General features: G+C 40.4%; 1 protein-coding gene across 1 annotated transcript in view; it reads left to right on the top strand.

The window, feature by feature from the left end:
• Positions 1-22359, top strand: part of DOCK8 (dedicator of cytokinesis 8) — a 239907-nt gene that overhangs the window by 185397 nt on the left and 32151 nt on the right. Inside the window, exons 29-37 of the mRNA XM_031654757.1 lie at positions 4359-4528; positions 7652-7791; positions 9984-10166; positions 10531-10660; positions 11629-11716; positions 16165-16261; positions 17588-17722; positions 18917-19069; positions 21404-21562. Coding sequence (XP_031510617.1) covers positions 4359-4528; positions 7652-7791; positions 9984-10166; positions 10531-10660; positions 11629-11716; positions 16165-16261; positions 17588-17722; positions 18917-19069; positions 21404-21562 — 1255 coding nt within the window. The remainder of the gene's footprint in view (positions 1-4358; positions 4529-7651; positions 7792-9983; positions 10167-10530; positions 10661-11628; positions 11717-16164; positions 16262-17587; positions 17723-18916; positions 19070-21403; positions 21563-22359) is intronic.

Raw genomic sequence — 22359 nt, forward strand, 5'->3', positions numbered from 1 at the left:
TTTGAATAACCACCAGTCAGATCAAAAATATAATATTCCGTTATCCTCTCTCAGTTACAGGCCCCCCTCAAGTAACCACTATTCTGACTCTTATCACCAGAAATTAATATTGCCTGTTACTGAATTTCATAGTCTTTTGCTGAATGTTGTGATTGTGAGATCCTTCAGGATGGTCACATGTGTTAGGATTCATTTTTTTTCAACTGTATGTCATATTCCTTTGTCTACTATAATTTCTCTACTGTAAATTGACATTTGGGCTGCATTCCGTTTGTGGCTATTATGAAAACAGCTGCTGTGAACACAGCTGTGCATGGTTTTGGGTGGACATTAGAACTCATTTCTTTGGGGGTATAAATACAGCCTATTTTTTAATTTTAATATACTGTTCTTGAATAGTCTAATAAATATGTGTACATGGTCTTAACAAAATGTCAAAAGAATATACTCTGAGCTAGGAAAAGAAGAGCAAACAATTCAAAGCAGGCAGATGGCAGGGAATAACAAAGGTGACAGCCAAAATAAATGAAATAAAGAATAGAAAAACAGTCACGGAAATCTGCAAGGTGAAAAGTTTGTTATTTCAAAAGAGCAACAAAATTCACCAATCTTTAGCTGAACTGACCAAGAAAAAAGGAAGAAGACTGAATTCCTAAAATCGTAATTGAAAGGGGGGATATCACAACAGACCTTACAGAAATAAAAAGGATTATAAAAGAATACTGTGAACAATTGAAAGCCATCAGATTGATAACCTAGATTAAATGAACAAATTCCTTAAAAGGTACAAAGTACTAAAATTGACTCCAAGAAGAGATAGAAAATCCAAATGGACCTACAGCAAGTAAAGAGATTGAGTTAGTAATCAAACTTCCCACATACACCTACTATGTACCCACAGAGATTAAAAATTTAGGCTGGGCGCGGTGGCTCACACCCGTAATCCCAGCCCTTTGGGAGCCCAAGGCGAGTGGATCACCTGAGGTCAAGAGTTCAAGACCAGCCTGGCCAACATGATGAAACCCTGTCTCTACTAAAAATACAAAAATTAGCTGGGTGTGGTGGCGGACATCCATAATTTCAGCTACTTGGGAAGCTGAGGCAGGAGAATCATTTGAGACTGGAAGGCAGAGATTGCAGTGAGCCGAGGTCATGCCAATGCACTCCAGCCTGGGCAACAAGGGCAAAACTATCACGAATAATAATAATAATTAAAATTTTAAAAATTAAATACTTCCCACAATAAAAGCCCAAACCTGGGGGGCTTTACTGATGAATTCTATCAAATATTTTTAAAAGAATTAATTCTAATTTTTTACCAACTTCTAGTCTTCTATTCCAAGGCCTAGAAGAGGTGGGATACTTCCCAACTTGTTCTATGAAGCTAGCATTACCCTATACTAAACCAGACAAAGACATCGTGAGAAAACTACAGACCAGTATCTGATGAATATAGGTGTAAGACCCTCACCAAAAACTAGCAAACTGAATCCAACAACATATAAAAAGGATTATACACCATGGCGAAGTAGGATTTATCTTAGGAATGCAAGATAGGCTTCATATCTGAAAATCGATTGATGTACCATATTAATAAAATAAAGGACAAGTCCCATACAATCATCTTAGTAGATGCAAAGAAAAGCATTTAATAAAATCTAATAACCCTTCCTGATTTAAAAAAAAAAAAAAAAACACTCAACATTCCTTTTAGGAAATAAGAGAACTTGCCTCGACTTAAGGGCCTCTATGAAAAATCCACAGCTAATGTGACACTTTTAGTGAAAAACTGAGGGTTTTCTCCCTAAGATTAGGAACAAGACAAAAATGTCTACGCTTGCCACTTCTATTCAACATATACTAGGAGTTCTATCTAGGGCAAGTAGGCAAAAAATAAAACAAAAGACATCTACACCAGGTGTGATGGCTCATGCCTGTAATCCCAGCACTTTGGGAGGCCAAAGTGGACAGATTGCTTTGAGCCCAGGAGATTGAGCACAGCCTGAGCAACATGGCGAAACCCCATCTCTACAAAAAATATAAAAACTAGCTGGGCATTGGTGGCTTGTGCTTGTAGTCCCAGCTACTTGGGAGGCTCAGGCTGGAGAATTTCTTGATCCCAGAAAGCGGAGGTTGTAGTGAGCCAAGATCGCGCCACTGCACTCCAGCCTAGGCCACAGAGTAAGACTGTCTCAAAAAAAAAAGAAAAAAGAAAAGAAAAGATAGCATTTAAATTGGAAAGGAAGCAAAACTATCTCTATTCATAGATGGCATAATCTTGTTTGTAGAAAACCTCAAGGAATCCACAAAAAACTCTATTAGAACTAATAAATGAGTTCAGCAGGGTTTCATGGTACAAGAATCAATTGTGTTTCTACACACTTACGATGAGCAATCTGAAAATGAAATTAAGAAAACAATTTCATATAAAAGAGCATCACAAAGAAAAAATATTTAGGAATAAATGTAACAAAAGAAATACAAGAGTTATATGCTAAAAATGACAAAACACTGTTGAAAGAAATAAAGATGTAAATAAATGGAGGGATATCATATGTTCATGAATCAGAAGACTTAATATTATTAAAATAGCAATACTCCCCAAATTGATCCATAGATTAAATGCACTTCTCAGAATTCTAGCTTGTTTTTTGTTTTTTGTTTTTTTTGGCAGAAATTAGCAAACTGATCCTAAAATTCATGTGGAAATTCAAGGGACCCAGTATAACCAAAACAACCTTGAAAAACAAGAACAAAACTGGAGGACTCACACTTCTCAATTTCAAAACTTAGTATACAGCAAAAGTAGTCAAGACTATGGGGTTCTGACGTATGATAGACATATAGATCAATGAAATTGAGTTAGGAGTCCAAAAATAAATCTTCGTATTTATAGTCAATTGATTTTTGACAAGAGTGCCAAAACAACTCAATGGGGGGAAAATAGAGTTTTCAGTAACTGGTGTTGGGACAACTGGGTATCCACATTGAAAAGAATGAAGTTGGACCCTATATTACACCATATACAAAAATTAACTCAAATAGATCAAAGACCTAAATGTGAGAGCTAAAGCTATAAAATTGTTCCATAAAATTATAGAGGTAATCATCATAGACTTAGAAAAGGCAATGGTTTTTTAGATATGACACACTCAAAAGTATGAGTAACAAGAAAAAAAAAGATAACAGGACTTCAGTAAAATTAAAACTTTTGTGATTTATAGGACACCATCAAAAAAATGAAAAGACAACCCACAAAATGGGAGAAAATATTTGCAAATCAAAAACCTAATAGGGGACTTGTATCTGGAATATATATTTTAAAATCTTACAACTCAGTAGTAAAAAGACAAATAACTCAGTTTTTTTAAAAGGCAAAAGATCAGAATGGACATTTCTCCAAAGAAGATATGGCCATAAGACCAGGAAAAGGTGTTCAGCATCATTAGCCATCAGGGAAATGCATATTAAAATCACAATTAAATACCGCTTGATAGCCACAAAGATGAGTATAATAAAGAAGACAGGTAATAAAGTGTTGGCAAGAATAAAATGGAGTCTTCAGACACTGCTGGTGGGAATGTAAAATTGTGCAGCCACCGTTGCAAACAACTTGCTGATTCCTCTAAAAGTTAAACAGAGGCTGGGCATGGTGGCTCACGCCTATAACCTCAGCACTTTGGGAGGCTGAGGCGGGCAGATCATTTGAGGCAAGGAGTTCAAGACCAGCCTGGCCAACATGGTGAAACCCTGTCTCTACTAAAAATACAAAAATTAGCTGTATGTGGTGGCTGGTGCCTGTAGTCCCAGCTACTCGGGAGGCTGAGTCAGAAGAATTACTTGAACCCAGGAGGTGGAGGTTGTAGTGAGCCAAGATCATGCCATTGCACTCCAGCCTGAGCAACTCTGTCTCAAAAAAAAAAAAAAAAAAGTTAAACAGAGAGTTACCATACAAGCCAGCAAATGTACTCTGAGGTATGTACCCAGGAAAAGTAAAACTTAAAACTTGTACACAAATATTCATAACTCATAATAGCTCAAAAGCAGAAACAATCCAAATGTTTATCAATTGATGAATGGATAAATAAAATTCACTAATGGAATATTATTTAGCAATAAAAAGGAATGAAATAGTGATGCTACAATATGACGAACTTGAAAACATCATACTAAAGAGCAGACCCAGGGTTAGAACACAGGCAGTCTATTTCTGGATTCTATATAATTCTATCCTGTATTGCTTGGTTTTCATAGTCACCTCATTGCTTAGGAGCATTTTGATCACTCTTGACTGTTTAAGAGCTCTTTAGTCAATTTCCCTTCACCATAACCTTTTGATTCCTGTGTTGTGCCAACAGAATCAGCAAAGTACAAAGGAAAGCTGTCAGTGCCATCCACAGCCTGCTAAGTTCTCATGACCTGGACCCACGCTGTGTCAAACCAGAGGTGAAGGTCAAAATCGCTGCCCTTTACCTACCTTTAGTTGGCATCATTTTGGATGCTTTGCCACAGCTCTGTGACTTTACAGGTAATTGCCCTTCTGTTTTCTTTCTTGGACTGATGGCGACCCCTGCCAAATGCCCCATCCGAATGAGGTCTCTCATTTGTTACAGTGCTGATATGTTCATATGAGCAATTCTTCACAACAATGGTCTCCAAACCCCTTTAACACAGGCCCCAATCAGTTAAAAAAAAAAAAAAAAGGCACATAGCCCCAAATGTGTTTTTTGTTTAGAAATTGTTTACTTATTTTTTTGTGAATTCGTTTATTCATTCATTGATCTGCTGGTATGGGATGAACTTTATAAACCATACACCACAAAGGATGAAATAATAACAGAATTACTCCCTTTGGAGATCATGCTCTAACAACTTGACATAAAGGTGTTCCTTCCCTTTTCTTTTATGAATATGTAAGCAAAAAAGCAGCCTCAAATGAACCCAAATAATTGTTCCATGCAAAAAAAAATCATGGCATATGTCAATATTAGAAAATTCTGAAAGCAGAGAAATATTGCCCTTGGCACTAAGTGGCTAATTTTGAGGTTAATATCTCTAGATTAGCAACAAGAGGAAAGGCTAAGTTGTCTTAAAGGGGTTTTGTGAAACCCCTGAATCTATTTACAAATTACAGTGTGGATTAAGGAATGCAGAGGAAAAAAATCCTCCTAAATAGAAGAACTTCTTATGTTGACTTGAGAAAGGCAGTCCATCGGCCTACCCTCTCCACAACGTACATGTGTGCGCGCACACACACGTGTGCGCACACACACACACACACAATTCCTATCCCGTCGGAGTAGTTCTTGCTTTTCCTCCAGCTCAAGAGAAGTTTTGGAAATGTCCATGCTGCTCTCTTGGCAGCTGAAGGGTGCTGGGATCTGGGGAATGCTTCCCTGAGCCCAACCTCCTTACAGGTAGTCATCCTTGAAATCTTGGAACCATCCAGGTTTTCCCACCTCCATATGGAAAGTGTCATATGTGACTAAATTATTTATAGTATTATTACGGTGACAAGTATTTAGTTCATGAAAATGGGACCAAACACCTATAGTCTTTAATTCAAACAAATCGTAAAATGAAAATCAAGTATTCCTGTGGAAGTAATTCTCTCCTTTCTTGAAAAAAAAATCCTCCAGCAAACTGCTAACGGGGTAACTCGGAAGAGAAAGGTTGAGACAGGAGTTAGGGTTTGTGGAGTTCTATTGGGGCAAGAGTGCAAGGAAATGACAGAAACAAACTCAGCACACAGGTCTGAGCAAGCTGCACCATGAGGTCAGCAGCTTCCTCTAGTAGCTCCTGATTGCGGGGAACTGAAAACAGAGTTGTTTGTAGCATTTACAGACATAATGCAGAGCATGGCGTGTGACTTGCAGCTCATTTTGAGAATCCATGCTGGAAAGTTTCTAAAAAGTTCCATTTCAAGAGCCTGCTTGTTCCCAAAGCCAGGAACCACTTTAGCACACATTCTCCACAGTTCTCTTGTCAATTAGAATATTCCATATCAGTGACTCGGAATCAGAACTTTTCAACATTTGTTCTCCGAGGCTTTTAAACCTCAAAGACTTCTTTGTATATGCATTGAACTTCATGGTCATGATGGAGCTGATGAAAGAAAACAGTGAAAAGTATTTTATTGTTATAGGTTACATAGTACATCTATTAAATATAGAATCTTCAGGTTGATAAACTCATAAGAATATAGTCTTTCAAAAAGATGCATCTGAATTCAGATTCCAGCCCCATTTATGAATATAAGTGACCGTTGAAAGGCTCAACTTATCCATGCCTTCCTTTCCTCTGTAAACTGTAAAAATGTGATAACAAGGCCTATCTTTTAGGGTTAAGATAAAGATGAAACTGAAGAACTTCTGTAAAAGCATTTTGCACAGCACATGTTTGTATCTTTCCTGCTTTTTCTTGTAACTATAACCCTATGGCGATTAAGGGGAAATTAGAATGTATCTCTATGTTAGTTGTGATAATGTTATCAGGTCTTGCATAATTTCCATGTGCTGTTTATTTAACCATTTGTTTAAAATTCCAGTGGCCTTAATAATTATTTCTAAAAATTGGGTTTTGGCTACATGTGGTAGCTCACCCCTGTAATCCCAGCACTTTGGGAGGCCAAGGTGGACCAATCACTTGAGGCCAAGGGTTCAAGACCAGCCTGACCAACGTGGCGAAACCCTGTGTCCACTAAAAATACAAAAATTAGCCAGGCGTGATGACACACCTGTAATCCCAGCTACTTGGGAGGCTGAGGTAGGAGGATGGAGGCGGAGATTGCAGTGAGCGGAGATGGCGCCACCGCGCTCCAGCCTGGATGATAGTGTGAGACTTTGTCTAAAAATAAATAAACAAATAAATAAATAAGAAGAACTGGGTTTTGTTTTCACAACTTTAGTGGAAGAAATGTTATTTACACTTAAATTTTTCTCAATAGTTGAAGGCCCAGATCGCTGTAATGTCGACAGGTCTAGAAAAACATGAGTTTTTAGTAAAACATCAGTGATTCAATCAGTTGTGAATATTTTACCACACTTTCCCCAGAACTGCTTGAAATATTAATAGTTTTTATTGTATGCTTGGTAGCATTCTTAAAAACCAGACTTTTAAATGGTTTATCCTTTTTTTTTTTTTTTGCTTACATACATCTAAACCTATCTATAAATATGGATATGTCTATATTACATAGATACAATAAATTGATACTCATTTTAAACATTTGAAATATAACAAATTGTTGCTGAACCTGTGATAATAGGTTATTATTCTATATAAGGTACTTGCTTAATTCTGCAATTGTAGGTTTCTTCTATTTGGTCATTATTTAAAATAATGTCAATTATTAGAATAGATAATAAAGTTTAAAAAATTATGTTACAGGAAACTATTATGGATGTTTTGAAAACTTTTTGTTCATACAATTTGAAAAATTAATTTCTAGCCTAATCTTGTGCTAGACATTGTCTCTTTTCTTAGCCTGCTGTATTTTCCTATAGATGATAGCAAATACATAACGCTAAACGTCAGGTTTAAAATTACTGTGCTGACTTTAGTGACTAAGAAGTATCAGTCTCTTATTGGGTAGGGGACATAGGGAAATGTCATGTCTGACTTGACATCACAAATGATGTTTTCATTGCAGGTGTAGATACTCGCAGATACCGCACCAGTGGCTCGGATGAAGAACAAGAAGGAGCTGGTGCCATTAACCAGAATGTGGCTCTGGCCATAGCAGGGAATAATTTCAATTTGAAAACAAGTGGAATAGTGCTGTCTTCCTTGGTATGTTGGTGCACATGTGTCTGGTTGATTTTTCATGTCATGTCTTCTGTCATCTGTTTTGTTTTGTTTTGTTTTTTGAGACAGAGTCTCACTCTGTAGCACAGGCTGGAGTGCAGTGGTGCAATCTCAGTTCACTGCAACCTCTGCCTCCCCCGTTCTTCATGTCTCAGCCTCCTGATTAGCTGGGATTACAGGCATGTACCACCACACCTGGCTAATTTTTTTGTATTTTTTAGTAGAGACGGGGTTTTGCCATGTTGGCCAGGCTGGTCTCAAACTGCCAACCTCAGATGATACACTCACTTCAGCCTCCCAAACTGCTGGGATTACAGGCATGAGCCACTGTGCCCAGCCTCTCCTGTCATCTTCTGATGGGAGAACTCAGCTTAGAGCAGGCGTTGATGCTTTCTGCCTAATTTTGCTGTAAAGAATCATTGTGAGGTTGGCAGCGGAGGTGCACACAAGTCAGAAAGGATTTTGGCAACAGCAAGAGATGTGCAGATCAAATTCAGGCAGTCCCAGTGGTGCTGAGTTCAAGTTCAAGAAACCAGAAAAGATGAAAACTTGGGAAATCTGCAATCATTGCAAAGGAGATCAAACCAAGGCTCCCTGAGGGTGGAGACTTAGGCTGTGTTGAGTCTAGGTGTGTGTAATTCATACTGTGTTATGCCTCCAAAAGAAGACTGAAGGAGGCTGGTAGCTTAGCGTGAGGGCTTCTTAAGCCAAAGATTGCAGCTTTTCTAGGACCGCAGGGAGCCTGTGGTGGGTTGTTTGGCTCTGTCCTTTTGCATGGACTCTGTGGGCTTAAAGAGGGGCTCCTCTGGGAATGTATCCTCTGATTCATTTGAGGTGGGATTCATCTCTGTTCATTGACGAGCTCTGACTATCCCTTGTGAAGACCGCGCTGCATTCTCCAATGTCATTTACTTTTGCATTTCAATGTAGGGTATAGATGTGCAGAGAATTTAACTTGCTTCTCCTGTGAGAAAGCAGCATCCTGACCTAACTCTTCTTACTGGATGACTTTCTTCTCTTCCTTCCAGCACTTAGCAAGCCCCATCCCCATGCGGACTGAGGGGGCAGTGAGGCAGGAAGACGACACAGAGAAAAGACGTTTGAGATTTGACATCACTGATGTCAAATCACAGTGGAGAAATACTGTGTTTTATGACCTCCACCTTTCTAATATCCATCTTATCAAAGTTAGCTGCTTGAGGTGGTATATGCCTTTTACATTATTGGCCTCTAAGGGAAAAACTCAAAAGCCCGAAGTTCACCTGTTAGAACATAGTCCTTGTGAGGTTATATCTCAAAATTTCCTTTATTCTTGTCAACAAACTCAGAATAACTAAGTTAAAGTTGCTTTATAACCTCTATTATTTCCATCCAAAACTAACATTTCCCTCCCATACCCACAAATTCCTCATTGCAATTTCACCAGTACATTCCACTGGATATTAGCTACGCTGCATGAACCAAGGGTGCAGCCTCATTACTGTTGTTTGTGTTGATGAGATGAGTAACAGAGAGTGTGCTCAGCACTTTAAAATGAATACTTGTGGCCAAAATATTAAAGCAAATAGCCTGAACCCCCACACCCCAGCCCTAGGCAAACATAAATTATGGTTAAACCTCCATTACAGAGAACTCCACAAACATGGATTTGATTAATTTGCTGAGCAGTTCATGACCCTTAATGTTGTACTTTGCACTATGTAACAAATAAGCTAAATCTTCAACAGCAAGGTTATTCATGGCACCCAGCCAGTTTCCTTCTCCCCTATAAGTCTAATCCTCTGCTGTCCAGCATGAAGGAGAAATACTTGGAGATCTTAGCAGCATGAAAGCCTCTTTGTATCACTGGGATTGCAGCATGCATGATCAAGGCCCAGGGCAGATCACCAGACCACACTGCTCCTAAGACAGAGGTACTCAGATGCCTGCTGAAAGCCTAGCTCAAATATTGCCCCAGGTGAGCCCCTTTGCTGAGTAGCCCTACACAAAGAACACCGCTTCCCCTGCCTAGGGAAGGCAGGGCTCCTGGAAACAGATCTCCAGCCTAGCAATGAAGTACAGTCATGGTATTCTAAGAGAACACCTTGAATTTTTCTGTTGCTTGACTGTTAAGCCTCAAATTTTTCTGTTGCTTGACTTCTTCCCTGGCCACCACCCCCCAATCTGCCTCCCTCCAGCCCTATAAGCAGTACAACATGCTGAACGCGGACACTACTCGCAACCTCATGATCTGCTTCCTCTGGATCATGAAAAATGCTGATCAGAGCCTCATTAGGAAGTGGATTGCTGACCTGCCATCAATGCAGCTCAACAGGATTTTAGACCTACTTTTCATCTGTGTCTTATGTTTTGAGTATAAGGTAAGTCTAGAGTGGCACAACTTTACACCAGCTCTTATCTCTCAATTGCAATTCTGTCTTGTTACTCATCCCCTTTGTTTGGGCCATGGAGGCATCATTGATTTTTCTCATTTCTATATTCAAATCCATAACCCATTTGTAGGTATAGATATGATCATTTCACAGGGAAAGGATCTCTGCCTTGTGCAGAGAGAACCCCATTTCTGTTAACAGAGTTTTGGCCATAGGATTCCCCAGAACAGCATCTCAGTGTAGCACATGTCAAATCTGGCTAGCATCACTGTGGAGTGTACTGTTTTGGTAATTCTCCACATCAACGGAGATCTCACCAAAGGACATGTCCTCCTACCTCTGTCTTGTCCAGGGAAAACAGAATTCTGACAAAGTCAGTACCCAAGTCCTGCAGAAGTCAAGGGATGTCAAGGCCCGGCTAGAAGAGGCTTTGCTCCGTGGAGAAGGGGCCAGAGGGGAGATGATGCGCCGCCGGGCTCCAGGTGTGTTGAACTGGCCCTTCCCTGCTCTCTGTCAAGCAGTCTTTTCACTGTTTGTGGGGAGGAATGTCCTCCCAACATGATTAGAAACCATGACTTTCTTGAGATATTTACAGTAGTGTCAGAGACAGCAGATTCTGGGAGTCTGTGCATGACATTTGTGTTACCCCTGTGACTTTGAGGGAAAGTGCTGTTCTACGATCATAGGAACCCTGGAAACATCACCAAATGACATCTTTTAATTAAAACTTGTTGATGGTAAAAGGTCACCTCTAAGAATGTCAGTCATGGGGGAGGTGGAAGGTGTTTCCCTCAAGGCTGAGGCCTTTCTATGTGACATTTGGCTAGTCTATTCAGAGCATGGTCAAGAAACTCAACAGTTCTGGGCCCAAGATCATCTCCTGCAATCATTCAGGGCACTATTAGAATGGAACCAATTCCCTGAAATGGCTTCAGTGTCCCAGTCATTCAAGGGTTCCACCACAGAAGGAATGATCTCAAAAAGGCTGAACTTGAATAGAATGAAATCCCCAAGTACCCTCAGTCTTATTCACCATGCTCAAAGTAAAAGAGTGACAGCTTATTGTATTCAAAGGGACACAGTGGCAGGGAACTTGGAGGGAGCTCATAGTTTTCAGTGGTGGTCAGGCACCCTCATTTGACACCCATACTTTTGTACCCAATAATTCAGTAAGCCTCCAGAGTTTCACAGGAATCCTCTGCTCGTGAGAAATGTCTCTCTGACACTCCAGAAAGGCAGAGGTTCTTCTTATATTCTAGTCTATCAACCAAAGAGCAGGCTAACTTGGACATAAGCATGGTGACTTTGTCTCCTACCAGCAACCTGCATGGACTCTAATTAGCCCGAGAAATGGTGCTGAGGCCTCTCAGTGGAGCTTGTTATGAACTTCTGGTTATCTTGAAGGGTTTCATGCTAATCAAATTCCTATCATGCATTTCTTAACTCCTAGGGAACGACCGATTTCCAGGCCTAAATGAAAATTTGAGATGGAAGAAAGAGCAGACACATTGGCGGCAAGCTAATGAGAAGCTAGATAAGTGAGTCACTCAGCAACTTTGTGCTACTTTTACCTAAAGTCCAAAACTATTTTTCCCAGGCTACTTTTATTACTGAAACAACTGCATCCTTCCAAGGGTGGGAAAATGAAACATCATTATCTGTGTAAATACAATTCATCCAGGGACCCAGGATAATCAAAGGTATAGGGAGTTGTGGTTTTCAGCTCTTAAAAATTTGTCACATTGATAAACATTTAAAGAAAACTCATATTTCTTCAGCAACCTCAGATGGCTTAATAAAAGCAACTGATTTTGCGGGGAGGGTAGCAGGGAAATAGAGAATAACAGGGAAATAGAGAAAGCAGAACACAGTGCCTAGGACCACATAATTTCAAATCGATATTTCCATTCTGGAAATGTGTACAAGATATACATTCAAAGATATTTATGTCAGTGCTACTTAACGTTGTTTTTTAAAATTGAAAACATTCTAAATGCTCCAGAATAGGAAAATATGTTTAAAAGTTGGGTTGCCATCAAAATGTTTTAAAATCATTTTAATGACATGAGGAAATGCCTATGACATAATGTTAAATGAACAAAGGCAGGGCAGACACTAGGTTTTTGAGTAGCATAGTGGTTCACACCTGTAATCCCAGCACTTTGGGAAGCTGAGGTGGGTGGATCACCTGAGGTCAATAGTTCGAGACCAGCCTGGCCAACATGGTGAAACCCCGTCTCTACAGAAAATCCAAAAATTAGCTGGGCATAATGGCAGATGCCTGTAATCCCAGCTACTCAGGAGGCTGAGGAGGAAGAATTGCTTGAACCCGGGAGGCAGAGGTTGCAGTGAGCCGAGATCGTGCCGTTACACTCCAGCCTGGGTGACAGAGCATGACTCCATCTCAAAAAAAAGAAAAACCTCAAATCTCTGATGACATATTGTCAATGTATTTTTTAAAGGCTGGAAGCAAATTTACCAAAATATTAATTGTGGTTTTCTTTGGGTGCTGGGAATATCGGTAGTTGATGTTTTCTCTTTTATACTCTGCTATGTTTCCTACAGTAGATGTGTATTATAATATATATTGTTATCAGAAAAAAAATTATACAGAAATGAAAGAATAAAAAAACCTGTTTGGATCGAAATGTATGCTATAGATGAATAGATATATTGATGTGCATTGCTCTATATGCAACAATTTAGACATATGAATGCTAAAAGTATATGTGTTTGACTAGATAGCACATGTTTCCAATACCGTTTAGCCACAGGTAGCCTAATGAGTCCCAAGGTTCACTGAGCAAAACGTTGCAGAGCTAAAATCACCCCTCACACACAGTTGACAAGGTAGGATACCCCGTGGGTGATGAAGCACCCATCAAAGCGGGTATGGAGAAGACTTGATTAGCAGTGCTGTTTTGTAAATAAATGTGAGTTAGTATCTTTGCTGTTGCCACAAGAATGAATCATTCTGGTTCACTTATGGGACTTTTGGGAGTCAAATTTATTTTAAAACATTCAATAAATAAGTATATTTTTATTATAGCTGTGACTTGGACCCAGTTGCTGGTATCATGCCTATTTGCTTTGTGTATGTTATTCTTGCACTAAATTCCCTGGACTGATTTATAAAATACTTGGATCTGAGAGTCCATACGTTCTACTTTGGGCAATGAACAACAGCTACAAAATATGCATGCCGTGGGTGCTACAGAATTGCTTAGGTGGTTTGGCTCATCTGCTTTACTAGATTAAAAGTAAAACCCCTAAGTAGGCCTGTTTTGCCTGGGCTGTGTAAACCAGTGTTCTGGAAAACCTTTCCCTTTGGCTTGTAGGAGCAACACAATATTGGTCCTTACCATGCGTGGCCTCCAGTTTGTTCTAGGTTAGTTCTCAGCCCTGCACTACCTGGTGGGCTGCTGGTTATCAGAGCTGATGATTCACATCTACAAATTCTCAGGGGCTTTGTGCTTTTTCTTTTTTAAAGGGAAACCATAGTAAAATTATAACTGCTCAACCTACCTACCTGGAAAATGTATAATTATAATAGTAGTGTCTTTCACCCTCTTTCTGATCATTTTTCAATTATTTTGGCTCTGTTTCTTTTAGAGCAGTAATCTTCAACCTAGGCCACACATTAGAATCACCTGGGGAGCTTTAAAACCGTCAGTGCCCAGTGGTACCCTCAACTACTTCAACAGGAAACTCCAGCAGGACCCAGAAATCAGTATTTGTTAAAACTTCCCGGGTCGATTCTATTGCCACCAAATCCACTGTTTTAAAGGAATAGGTGGTAAGCTTTTCTTTTGTTTGAGACAAGGTCTCACTCTGTCGCCCAGGCTGGAGTGCAGTGGCACAATCACAGCTCACTGCAGCCTTACCCTCCTGGTCTCAAGCAATCCTCCCACCTCAGCCTCCCGAGTAGATGGGACTACAGGTGTGTACCACCACAACTGGCTACTTTTTGTATTTTTTGTAGAGACAGGGTTTCACCACGTTGCCCAGGCTGGTCTAAAACCCCTGGGCTCAAGTGATCCACCTGTTTTAGCCTCCCAAAGTGGTGGGATTACAGGCATGAGCCATTGCGCCTGGCCAGATGGTAAGCTTTTAAAAAAGCAGATTAGTGGTAGTGATGGTTGAACAATCTGAATGTACTTAACACTACTGAACTGTATACTTAAAAATAAGATGGTAAATTTTATGTTAGGTGTACTTTATCACAATATGAAAATTTGGGAAAAAAACAGATTGGGACACTCTAGATCTGTGCTGTCCAATACCACAGCCATTAGGCACATGTGGCTATCGAATGCTTGAAATATGGTTAGTTCAAATTGAGATAATAAATCAAGATAAGTGAAAAATACACACCAGATTTTGAAGGCTTATTTTAAATAAAACAATGTAAAATATTTCCACTAGTAATTTTTTTATATTGCTTACATGGAGATAGTATTTTTTATCTTTTAGGTTAAACAAAATATATTAAAAATAATTTCCCTTTTTAAAAATTTTTTAAATGTGGTTACCACAATATATAAAATGACATATGTGGCCCCATTGTTTCTACTGGACAGCATTACTCTAAATTTAAAACTAAACTAGCAGTCAATTAATTAAAAAGGATAAGGGTAACATGGTAGATTTTATGTTATGTGTACTCTGTCACAATATAAAAACTTGATGGCTCATGCCTGTGGTCACGGATACTCAGGAGGCTGAGGCGGAGCATCACCTGAGCCCAGGAGTTCAAGGTTTCAGTGAGCTATGATGGTGCCACTGCACTCTAGCCTGGGTGATAGAGCAAGAGCCTGGGTGATAGAGCAAGACTGTGTCTCTAAGGAAAAAAAAAAAAAAAAAACTTTTAGATTTCATTTATTTTACACATATTAATCACTTGGATAATGAGAAAAAATGTCAAGTGCCTTGGGACCAGAGAGCCTATCCTAAACATGAAAACATGTAAAACACACAGAAATGCTTATCTTTTGAGTCCTGAGTGGTATATAAGCAGCTGCAATGCCCCCATCATTAGGTGAGGGGGACTCAAGAACAGCTAAGTGGTAACCCTGGTCCAAGACATCTGAGCTGATATAATGATACCCTAACCCCATGGTAACATCTTGGCTACTGAGGCATCTTGTGAAACTCAATTCTTCATACCTCCCTTTCCTTGCAACTAGATTTGGATGATGATACAAAATATCCCTTTACACCTTCACTTAGATTTCGTGAGAATGGATGGGCTAGCAAAAAAAAAAAAAAAAAAAAAAAAACATTCTAATTCCTTAAAGTGAAACCTAATAGAGGAGCGAGCACCAGACAATTTCCCATTCCCAAGTGGGCAGTGACCAGTAACGTCCAGCGGGATGTTAGATCACCTGCCCTACAGGAATACAGTCTTGCTTTCCAATGGAAAAGGACGAAAGACCCCACGCACTTGACTGAGCAACCTCAAGGTGGTCTTTGGGAAGTTAAGAGACTGACTCTCCCCTGACCCAGCTCTAAAGCCCCACCCTTTCCTAACCCAGCCGCATCACTGCCAAGTTCACATCACATCCAGTCTCACTCTCTCTCACATGTTGCAGGGACTTCCCCTTACTCAGATCTAGAAATGGTTTTCATGCATGAAATACAGCCATAGCCCTGAGGCTTTAGGCAACAACCTGATAGGAGAGCTTAATTGCTAGTATCAACTAATAACTGCTTTTCTACCCATAGTGTTATTTTTATAATTGTCATCATCATTATTAATAATAATGGGGATGAGGAAGACCAGGAGACCTTATCTAGACAGTTGTTTCAACAAGACATGAATCACAGAAGGCACCTGCACTGTAGTTACTCAGGACCAGTTGCTCTGTTTTCATTTCAAGGTTGACTATTCTGGAGATTTTTTTACACCTTGGTGCATAGATTACCATCATGGGGAACCTGGCCAGGTTTGACATGTGCTTTAGTTTGACCTCTTGTTGTTTCCTAGAACAAAGGCAGAGTTAGATCAAGAAGCCTTGATCAGTGGCAACCTGGCTACAGAAGCACATTTAATCATCCTGGATATGCAGGAAAATATTATCCAGGTGAGGAAAACAAACACCCAATCTGATCTGTCTGCCATGAATATGTTTACTAGAATTGAATAAGGACTTCTTAATGCAAAATTGTGAAAGACATAAATGTGATCCCATAGTACCTTTTTTTAAAAAATGAAGTTGCAAATTTACTATTTGCAATAGTGTCTACCTTATAAATTTCAGAGATACTCAACATTCTTCTGGCTTCTTTGACTTAGGGCTTACTTGGAGAGGGTTAGGTGTTTGACAAACTGACCCTCTTGGTTAAATCTGTGTGAGTATGTACCAAGTTTATAATGTGGATGTTGGGCTTATAGTTTAGTATCTAGAACAGTAGTGGTAACTAGGATTTTTTCTGATGGGTCAACTCCAGTTGAATGATGGTCACTGTCTGATATGGGAGCTATGATTATGACTAGGCTAGGTAAAAAGAGTGCTAAATTTGATAAATGATATCTTCTTTGGACTTAAATTGGTTAAGGAAAGTCATTTGTACCCTGAATTTGCCATCCCTATAGCTTTGTGAACTTTGTACCATATTAATTTTATCTTCTATGTCATATTTCCACAAATTCCCAAGATGTCTAGGTAGTAATGAGTTTTTAATTACCCTGAAAAATGAGTTCTTACGTGTTTCCATTGAGAAGTCCTTCATTAGAGTAGGTCCAGGATTGCTTTTAGGGCTAGAAGAAATATTGTTGAAACACAGTGAAATCTTAATTCTCTAACTTTTAAATTGTCTAAAATCTAAGTAATCATATAAAAAATAAACACAAAAAGTATGTGATATTTTAGTTGACTTTGATATCTTTGATAACTTAAATGCTTGGTATCACATTCATCGTATCTTTATATAGCACAGTATTAGGTGCCAAATATCTATACTAGCCCTCGATTATATTGGTGTTGTTAGTCATTCTGTAGCGGATAAGCAAGCTTCTATTTAGAAACCTTGCTGCCGCCAAGCAGCCCCTGTTGTACTGGGAAGCCCACAATTATGTTTTGAATTCCATAAGGAAAGCTATGTCTTGTACACAAAGAAAGAACTTTCCAAAAGACGTGACCCAGGATGAGGGAGATGGGCCTCATACCTTCATTTAGGAACCCAAAATTAGTTAGAAATCCCAAACTTATTGGAAGCATTGAAATAAAGCCGTTTGGAAATAGGTCTTCAGTTCCCATGGTTAATGGATGATACCCATGGTGGCTCACCAAACTCTTAAGACTCACCACTGGAGATGGAACATCAGCATTACTGAGCTAATTGTCAGGAACATTCAGTTCATTGGCACAGTGCAGGCATTCAATAATGCTGTTCTTCCATTCCCCCAGGCGAGCTCGGCTCTGGACTGTAAAGACAGCCTGCTGGGAGGTGTTCTGAGGGTGCTGGTGAATTCTCTGAACTGTGATCAGAGTACCACCTACCTGACTCACTGCTTTGCAACACTCCGTGCTCTCATCGCCAAGGTAAACATGGGATGCTTGTTTTCTTCCTCTTAGTTAAGAGTAAGATTCTCATCTAGCTCCACACTTCTCTCTTCAGGTGGACCCAAACTCACAGAGCATATTAAGTGGCATCACAGTAAAGGTCTTAAGTCTTCCTAGGAAGAAAGCAAATGCCCTGATTCTGTGGGAAGCCACCATGGAGAGGAAAAACAGTGGCTCCCATACTTGAAATGTGGACCTAACTCTAGAAGTTTCAAATGGCCATTCACTGAAGGTCTATGACATGAGAGCAGAGATCAACTGAGTGACTTAGCAATTTCACTCTCTCTCTGTAAGCTGTGCTGAGTGAGGTTAAATCCTCTGTGTGACTCCCATTAGTCTTACAAAATGTCATGCCATAAAATGCCACGAAGGTCAGAAATGAATTTCTCACAGCCTGAGGAATGAGGATTATCCTGGGGTAACATGCAGATTGTTTTTCCATTTATTTGTTTATTTATTTTGAGACTGAGTCTCGCTCTATCACCCAGGCTGGAGTGCAGTGGTACCATCTCAGCTCACTGCAGCCTCTACCCCCAGGTTCAAGCGATTCTCATGCCTCAGCCTCCTGAGTATTGGAATTACAGACGTGTGCCATCACAGCCAGCTAATTTTTGTATTTTTAGTAGAGACAGGGTTTCACCATGTTGGCCAGGCTGCTCTCGAACTCCTGACCTCAAGTGATCCACCTCCCTTGGCCTCCCAAAGCGCTGGGATTACAGGCGTGAGCCCCCGTGCCTGGCCTATTTTTCCCTTTATTGAAGATCTCAATTGGTGCCTTCTACATGAGATCTTTTAAATTTAAAAAGTAAAATTCTTCTGCTCATCCTTATCAGGACCATTTTCTCTGTCTTCATCACCAATACATTCCCAGGAACCCAGGAAACTCAGGTTTAATTCCGTCATAGTTGTGATTTCACCAGTGAATGCAACCGGGCTCACAGTGCAGTTAATAACACAGCTCTGCCCTTAGCTGGACAGTTCATAATTAAATCTCAAGTCTATTCCATTGCTTAAATTCATCTTCTGATTCACATAGCTCATTATCTTTATGGAGTAATGCATTAACTCCTCTCGGCTTTTTGCTTGTCCAAATGGACATTTGCATATTTCAACGGTCCAGAAAGTGTATCAAAGTGCCAAGTGATGCCTAATGGCCTCTTATGTCTCTCCTAGTTTGGAGACCTACTCTTCGAAGAGGAGGTGGAACAGTGTTTCGACCTGTGTCACCAAGTCCTGCACCACTGCAGCAGCAGCATGGATGTCACCCGGAGCCAAGCCTGTGCCACCCTTTACCTCCTCATGAGGTTCAGTTTTGGAGCCACCAGTGTAAGAGTTCAAACCAGCTGAGTGACCTGGAATCAGTAGAGAAAACTGATGCAAAGTATCAGCTGAGAAAAAAACATGAGGAAATTTTGCCGTATTTCAGTTTACTTCTGTCCTGTGAGAAAGAAAGAATTGAGTATGTAGATAGATAGCAGCTTCTGTTTTAATTTGCATGTAAAAGTGAATTCATCAGCTAAATGCAGTGGTCTCTATTAGCATGTTTCTAAAATAGAAAGCCAGGGGCTGGAAGTGATGGCTTTTGCCTATAATCCCAGCACTTTGGGAGGCCGAGGCGGGTGGATCACTTGAAGTCAGGAGTTCAAGACTAGCCTGTCCAACATGGTGAAATCCCGTCTCTACTAAAAATACAAAAATAGCCGGATGTGTTGGTGCATGCCTGTAATCCCAGCTACTTGGGAGGCTGAGGCAGGAGAATCGCTTGAACCTGGGAGGCAGATATTGCAGTGAGCCGAGATTACCCCATTGCACTCCAGCCTGGGCAACAGAGTAAGACTCCATCTCAAAATAATAATAGTAAAATAAAATAACCAGGTGCAGTGGCTCATGTCTGTAATCCCAGCACTTTGGGAGGCCAAGGCAGGCAGATCATATGAGGCCAGAAGCTCAAGCCAGCCTGGCCACCATGGCGAAACCCCCGTCTCTACAATATAAAAAATAAGCAGGATGTGGTGGCACGCACTCATAATCTTAACTACTTGGGAGGTTGAAGCATGAGAATCGCTTGAACCCAGGAGGCAGAGGTTGCAGTGAGCCAAGATTGTGCCACTGTATTCCAGCCTGAGACCCTGTCTCAAAAAAAAAATAAAATAAAATAAAGAAAGAAATGGAAGAATATTTTAGATTAAAAGTTATCATCGGTGGGGGAAAAAATACAATAGACAGGTTAGAATTCAGAGGAGTGTTTCCTGTTTATAAATTCTGACTAGCTAGTGCCAGAATGACCTATGGGAGAGACTTTTAAATGATCAGTGTCATTCAACCTTAGTTTCATTTTAATATTTTATTTATGTATTTATTTATTTATTGAGACAGTGTCTTACTCTGTCACCCAGGCTGCAGTGTAGTGGCACAATCATAGCTCACTGCAGCCTTCAACTCCTGGGCTCGAGTGATCCTCCAGCTTCAGCCTCCCATGTAGTAACTGGGATTATAGGCACAAGCCACCTTACCCAGCTAATCTTTTTGTTTGTTTGTTTGCATTTTTGTTGAGGCAGGGTCTTGCTGCGTGCCCAGGCTGGTCTAGAACACTTGAGCTCAAGTGATCTTCCCTCCTCAGCCCCCCAAAGTACTGAGATTATAGACATGAGCCACCCTGCCTAGCCAAGACTTGAGTTTTATTCAAAGCTACGAAGACTTTGGAGTTCAGCTTTATTATAGAACCGTCAAGTTTGCTTTAGCTTGTCTAGATTTTGATAGAGTCTTTGGAATTTCCATTTGTGGCCATGTTAATAAGTATGCTCAAGTGATGTGGAAGGATAAATTGGCCCACGGAAGAAAGTCAGCCTCCTCCAAATGTATTAGGGATGATTATTGAAACGCCTTCAGGATATTCCTCAGGGGACCTTCCGATAGCCATGTTTTTCCATGGGCCTGTAAAGAAAGAAGAAACAAAACCTTGTTGCTTACACAGAGTTCAAAATCTCAGAAATGCTGGCCGCTGAAGTCCCCTTATTTATTTAGAGACAGGGTCTCACTCTGTCACTGTGGCTGGAATGCAGTGGCAAAATCTTGGCCCACTGCAACCTCTGCCTACCAGGTTTAAGCAATTCTCCTCCCTCAGCCTCCCGAGTAGCTGGAATTACAGTTGTCCACCACCATGCCCAGCTAATTTTTGTATTTTTAGTAGAGATGGGGTTTTGCTGTGTTGCCCAGGCTGGTCTTGAACTCCTGACCTCAAGTGATCCACCCTCCTTGGCCTCCCAAAGTGCTAGGAGGCCGAGCCAGAAGTCTCTTTCTTTAAATAAACTTTAAATAAAGTCCCAAGAAGAGACTCTTAGCACAAAAGGATATACCGTATTCTTGGACCCAACTGTATAAGAATCTTCCAGCTTGCAGCACAAAGGCAGCCCAGTCCTCAATGAAAGTTTAAAGGGAGCCTGACAGATTTATGTGAGAGCAATGTCCGTTTAAACCATTTAAACAACAATATGAATCTTGTGCAAAGTGTAGCTCCCGTTTCATTGAGAGAAGAGGAAATGATTAAGACAGGGGTAGAGGAAACACTGAGGAGTTGTGTCTGGCCATGCTGCTTTCAGTTATCTACTGCTAAGTGCATCTTATGTATTTCATCTTTTTTTTTTTTTTTCACTGATGCAGAACTTTGCAAGAGTAAAGATGCAAGTAACCATGTCGCTGGCATCTTTGGTGGGCAGAGCACCAGACTTTAATGAAGAGCACCTGAGAAGATCCCTGAGGACGATTTTGGCCTATTCAGAAGAGGACACGGCCATGCAGATGACTCCTTTTCCCACCCAGGTACGCCGGAGCACATGCCTTGTCTCATAAGTACTGCGCGCTAACCGATTGCGCCACTGGAGCCACCATACCTTGTCTCATGCATGAGTCTTGGGTCTGCCAACTATTATGTATGTATGTATGTACATATGCAATTAGTATATAAATATACTTATATAACATTTGCAAGTATTTATTGTCCAATATGCATGTGCTCTCAGCACTATGAGAAGTTTTAAAAAGAAATACATCCACCACTGTCCCCAGTCTCAATATGCTAACAGTCTGTTTGGAATGCTCAGTATCAACACAATTAGGAGGCAGTACAAGACAAATGATGCATAAGTGCCAACTGTGTGGTCAGGAACTAAATGCTATGTAAGGTTAGAGGAAGAGAGGTCGTGATCAATAAACAATCTGGTGGCCAGGAAAGCCTGCGAGGAGGGATAAGATTAAAGGCTGGGGTAGGATTCAGTCAGGCAGGGAAAAAGTTAGGGGGAAATTGTGAGTAGTTGAAAGAACGCATTATTTGTGTCTGAAGGGATGGTAAAGGGACCAACTTGTCTGGTGAGGGGTAAGGAAGGGCCGAGTTTGAGAGAGCTTGTAAACAAGGTTGTCCTAAGGAAACTTGTAAGGACAGTAATCTCTTCCGTGTCCATTACAATGACCATGGAACTCTAGCCTGTCCCATTTATCTTTTAACTCCAGCTCCTAGCCTGCTCTATGGTAGGGTCTTAATTAAGTGAGAATAAATGAATGAATGTTTTATTTTGTTCCCTTAGTCTGAGAACCCTGTTTCCAGAGTCTATTTTGCCCTC

This window comes from Papio anubis, chromosome 13 (assembly GCF_008728515.1).
Source record: "Papio anubis isolate 15944 chromosome 13, Panubis1.0, whole genome shotgun sequence".
Lineage (NCBI taxonomy): Eukaryota > Metazoa > Chordata > Mammalia > Primates > Cercopithecidae > Papio > Papio anubis.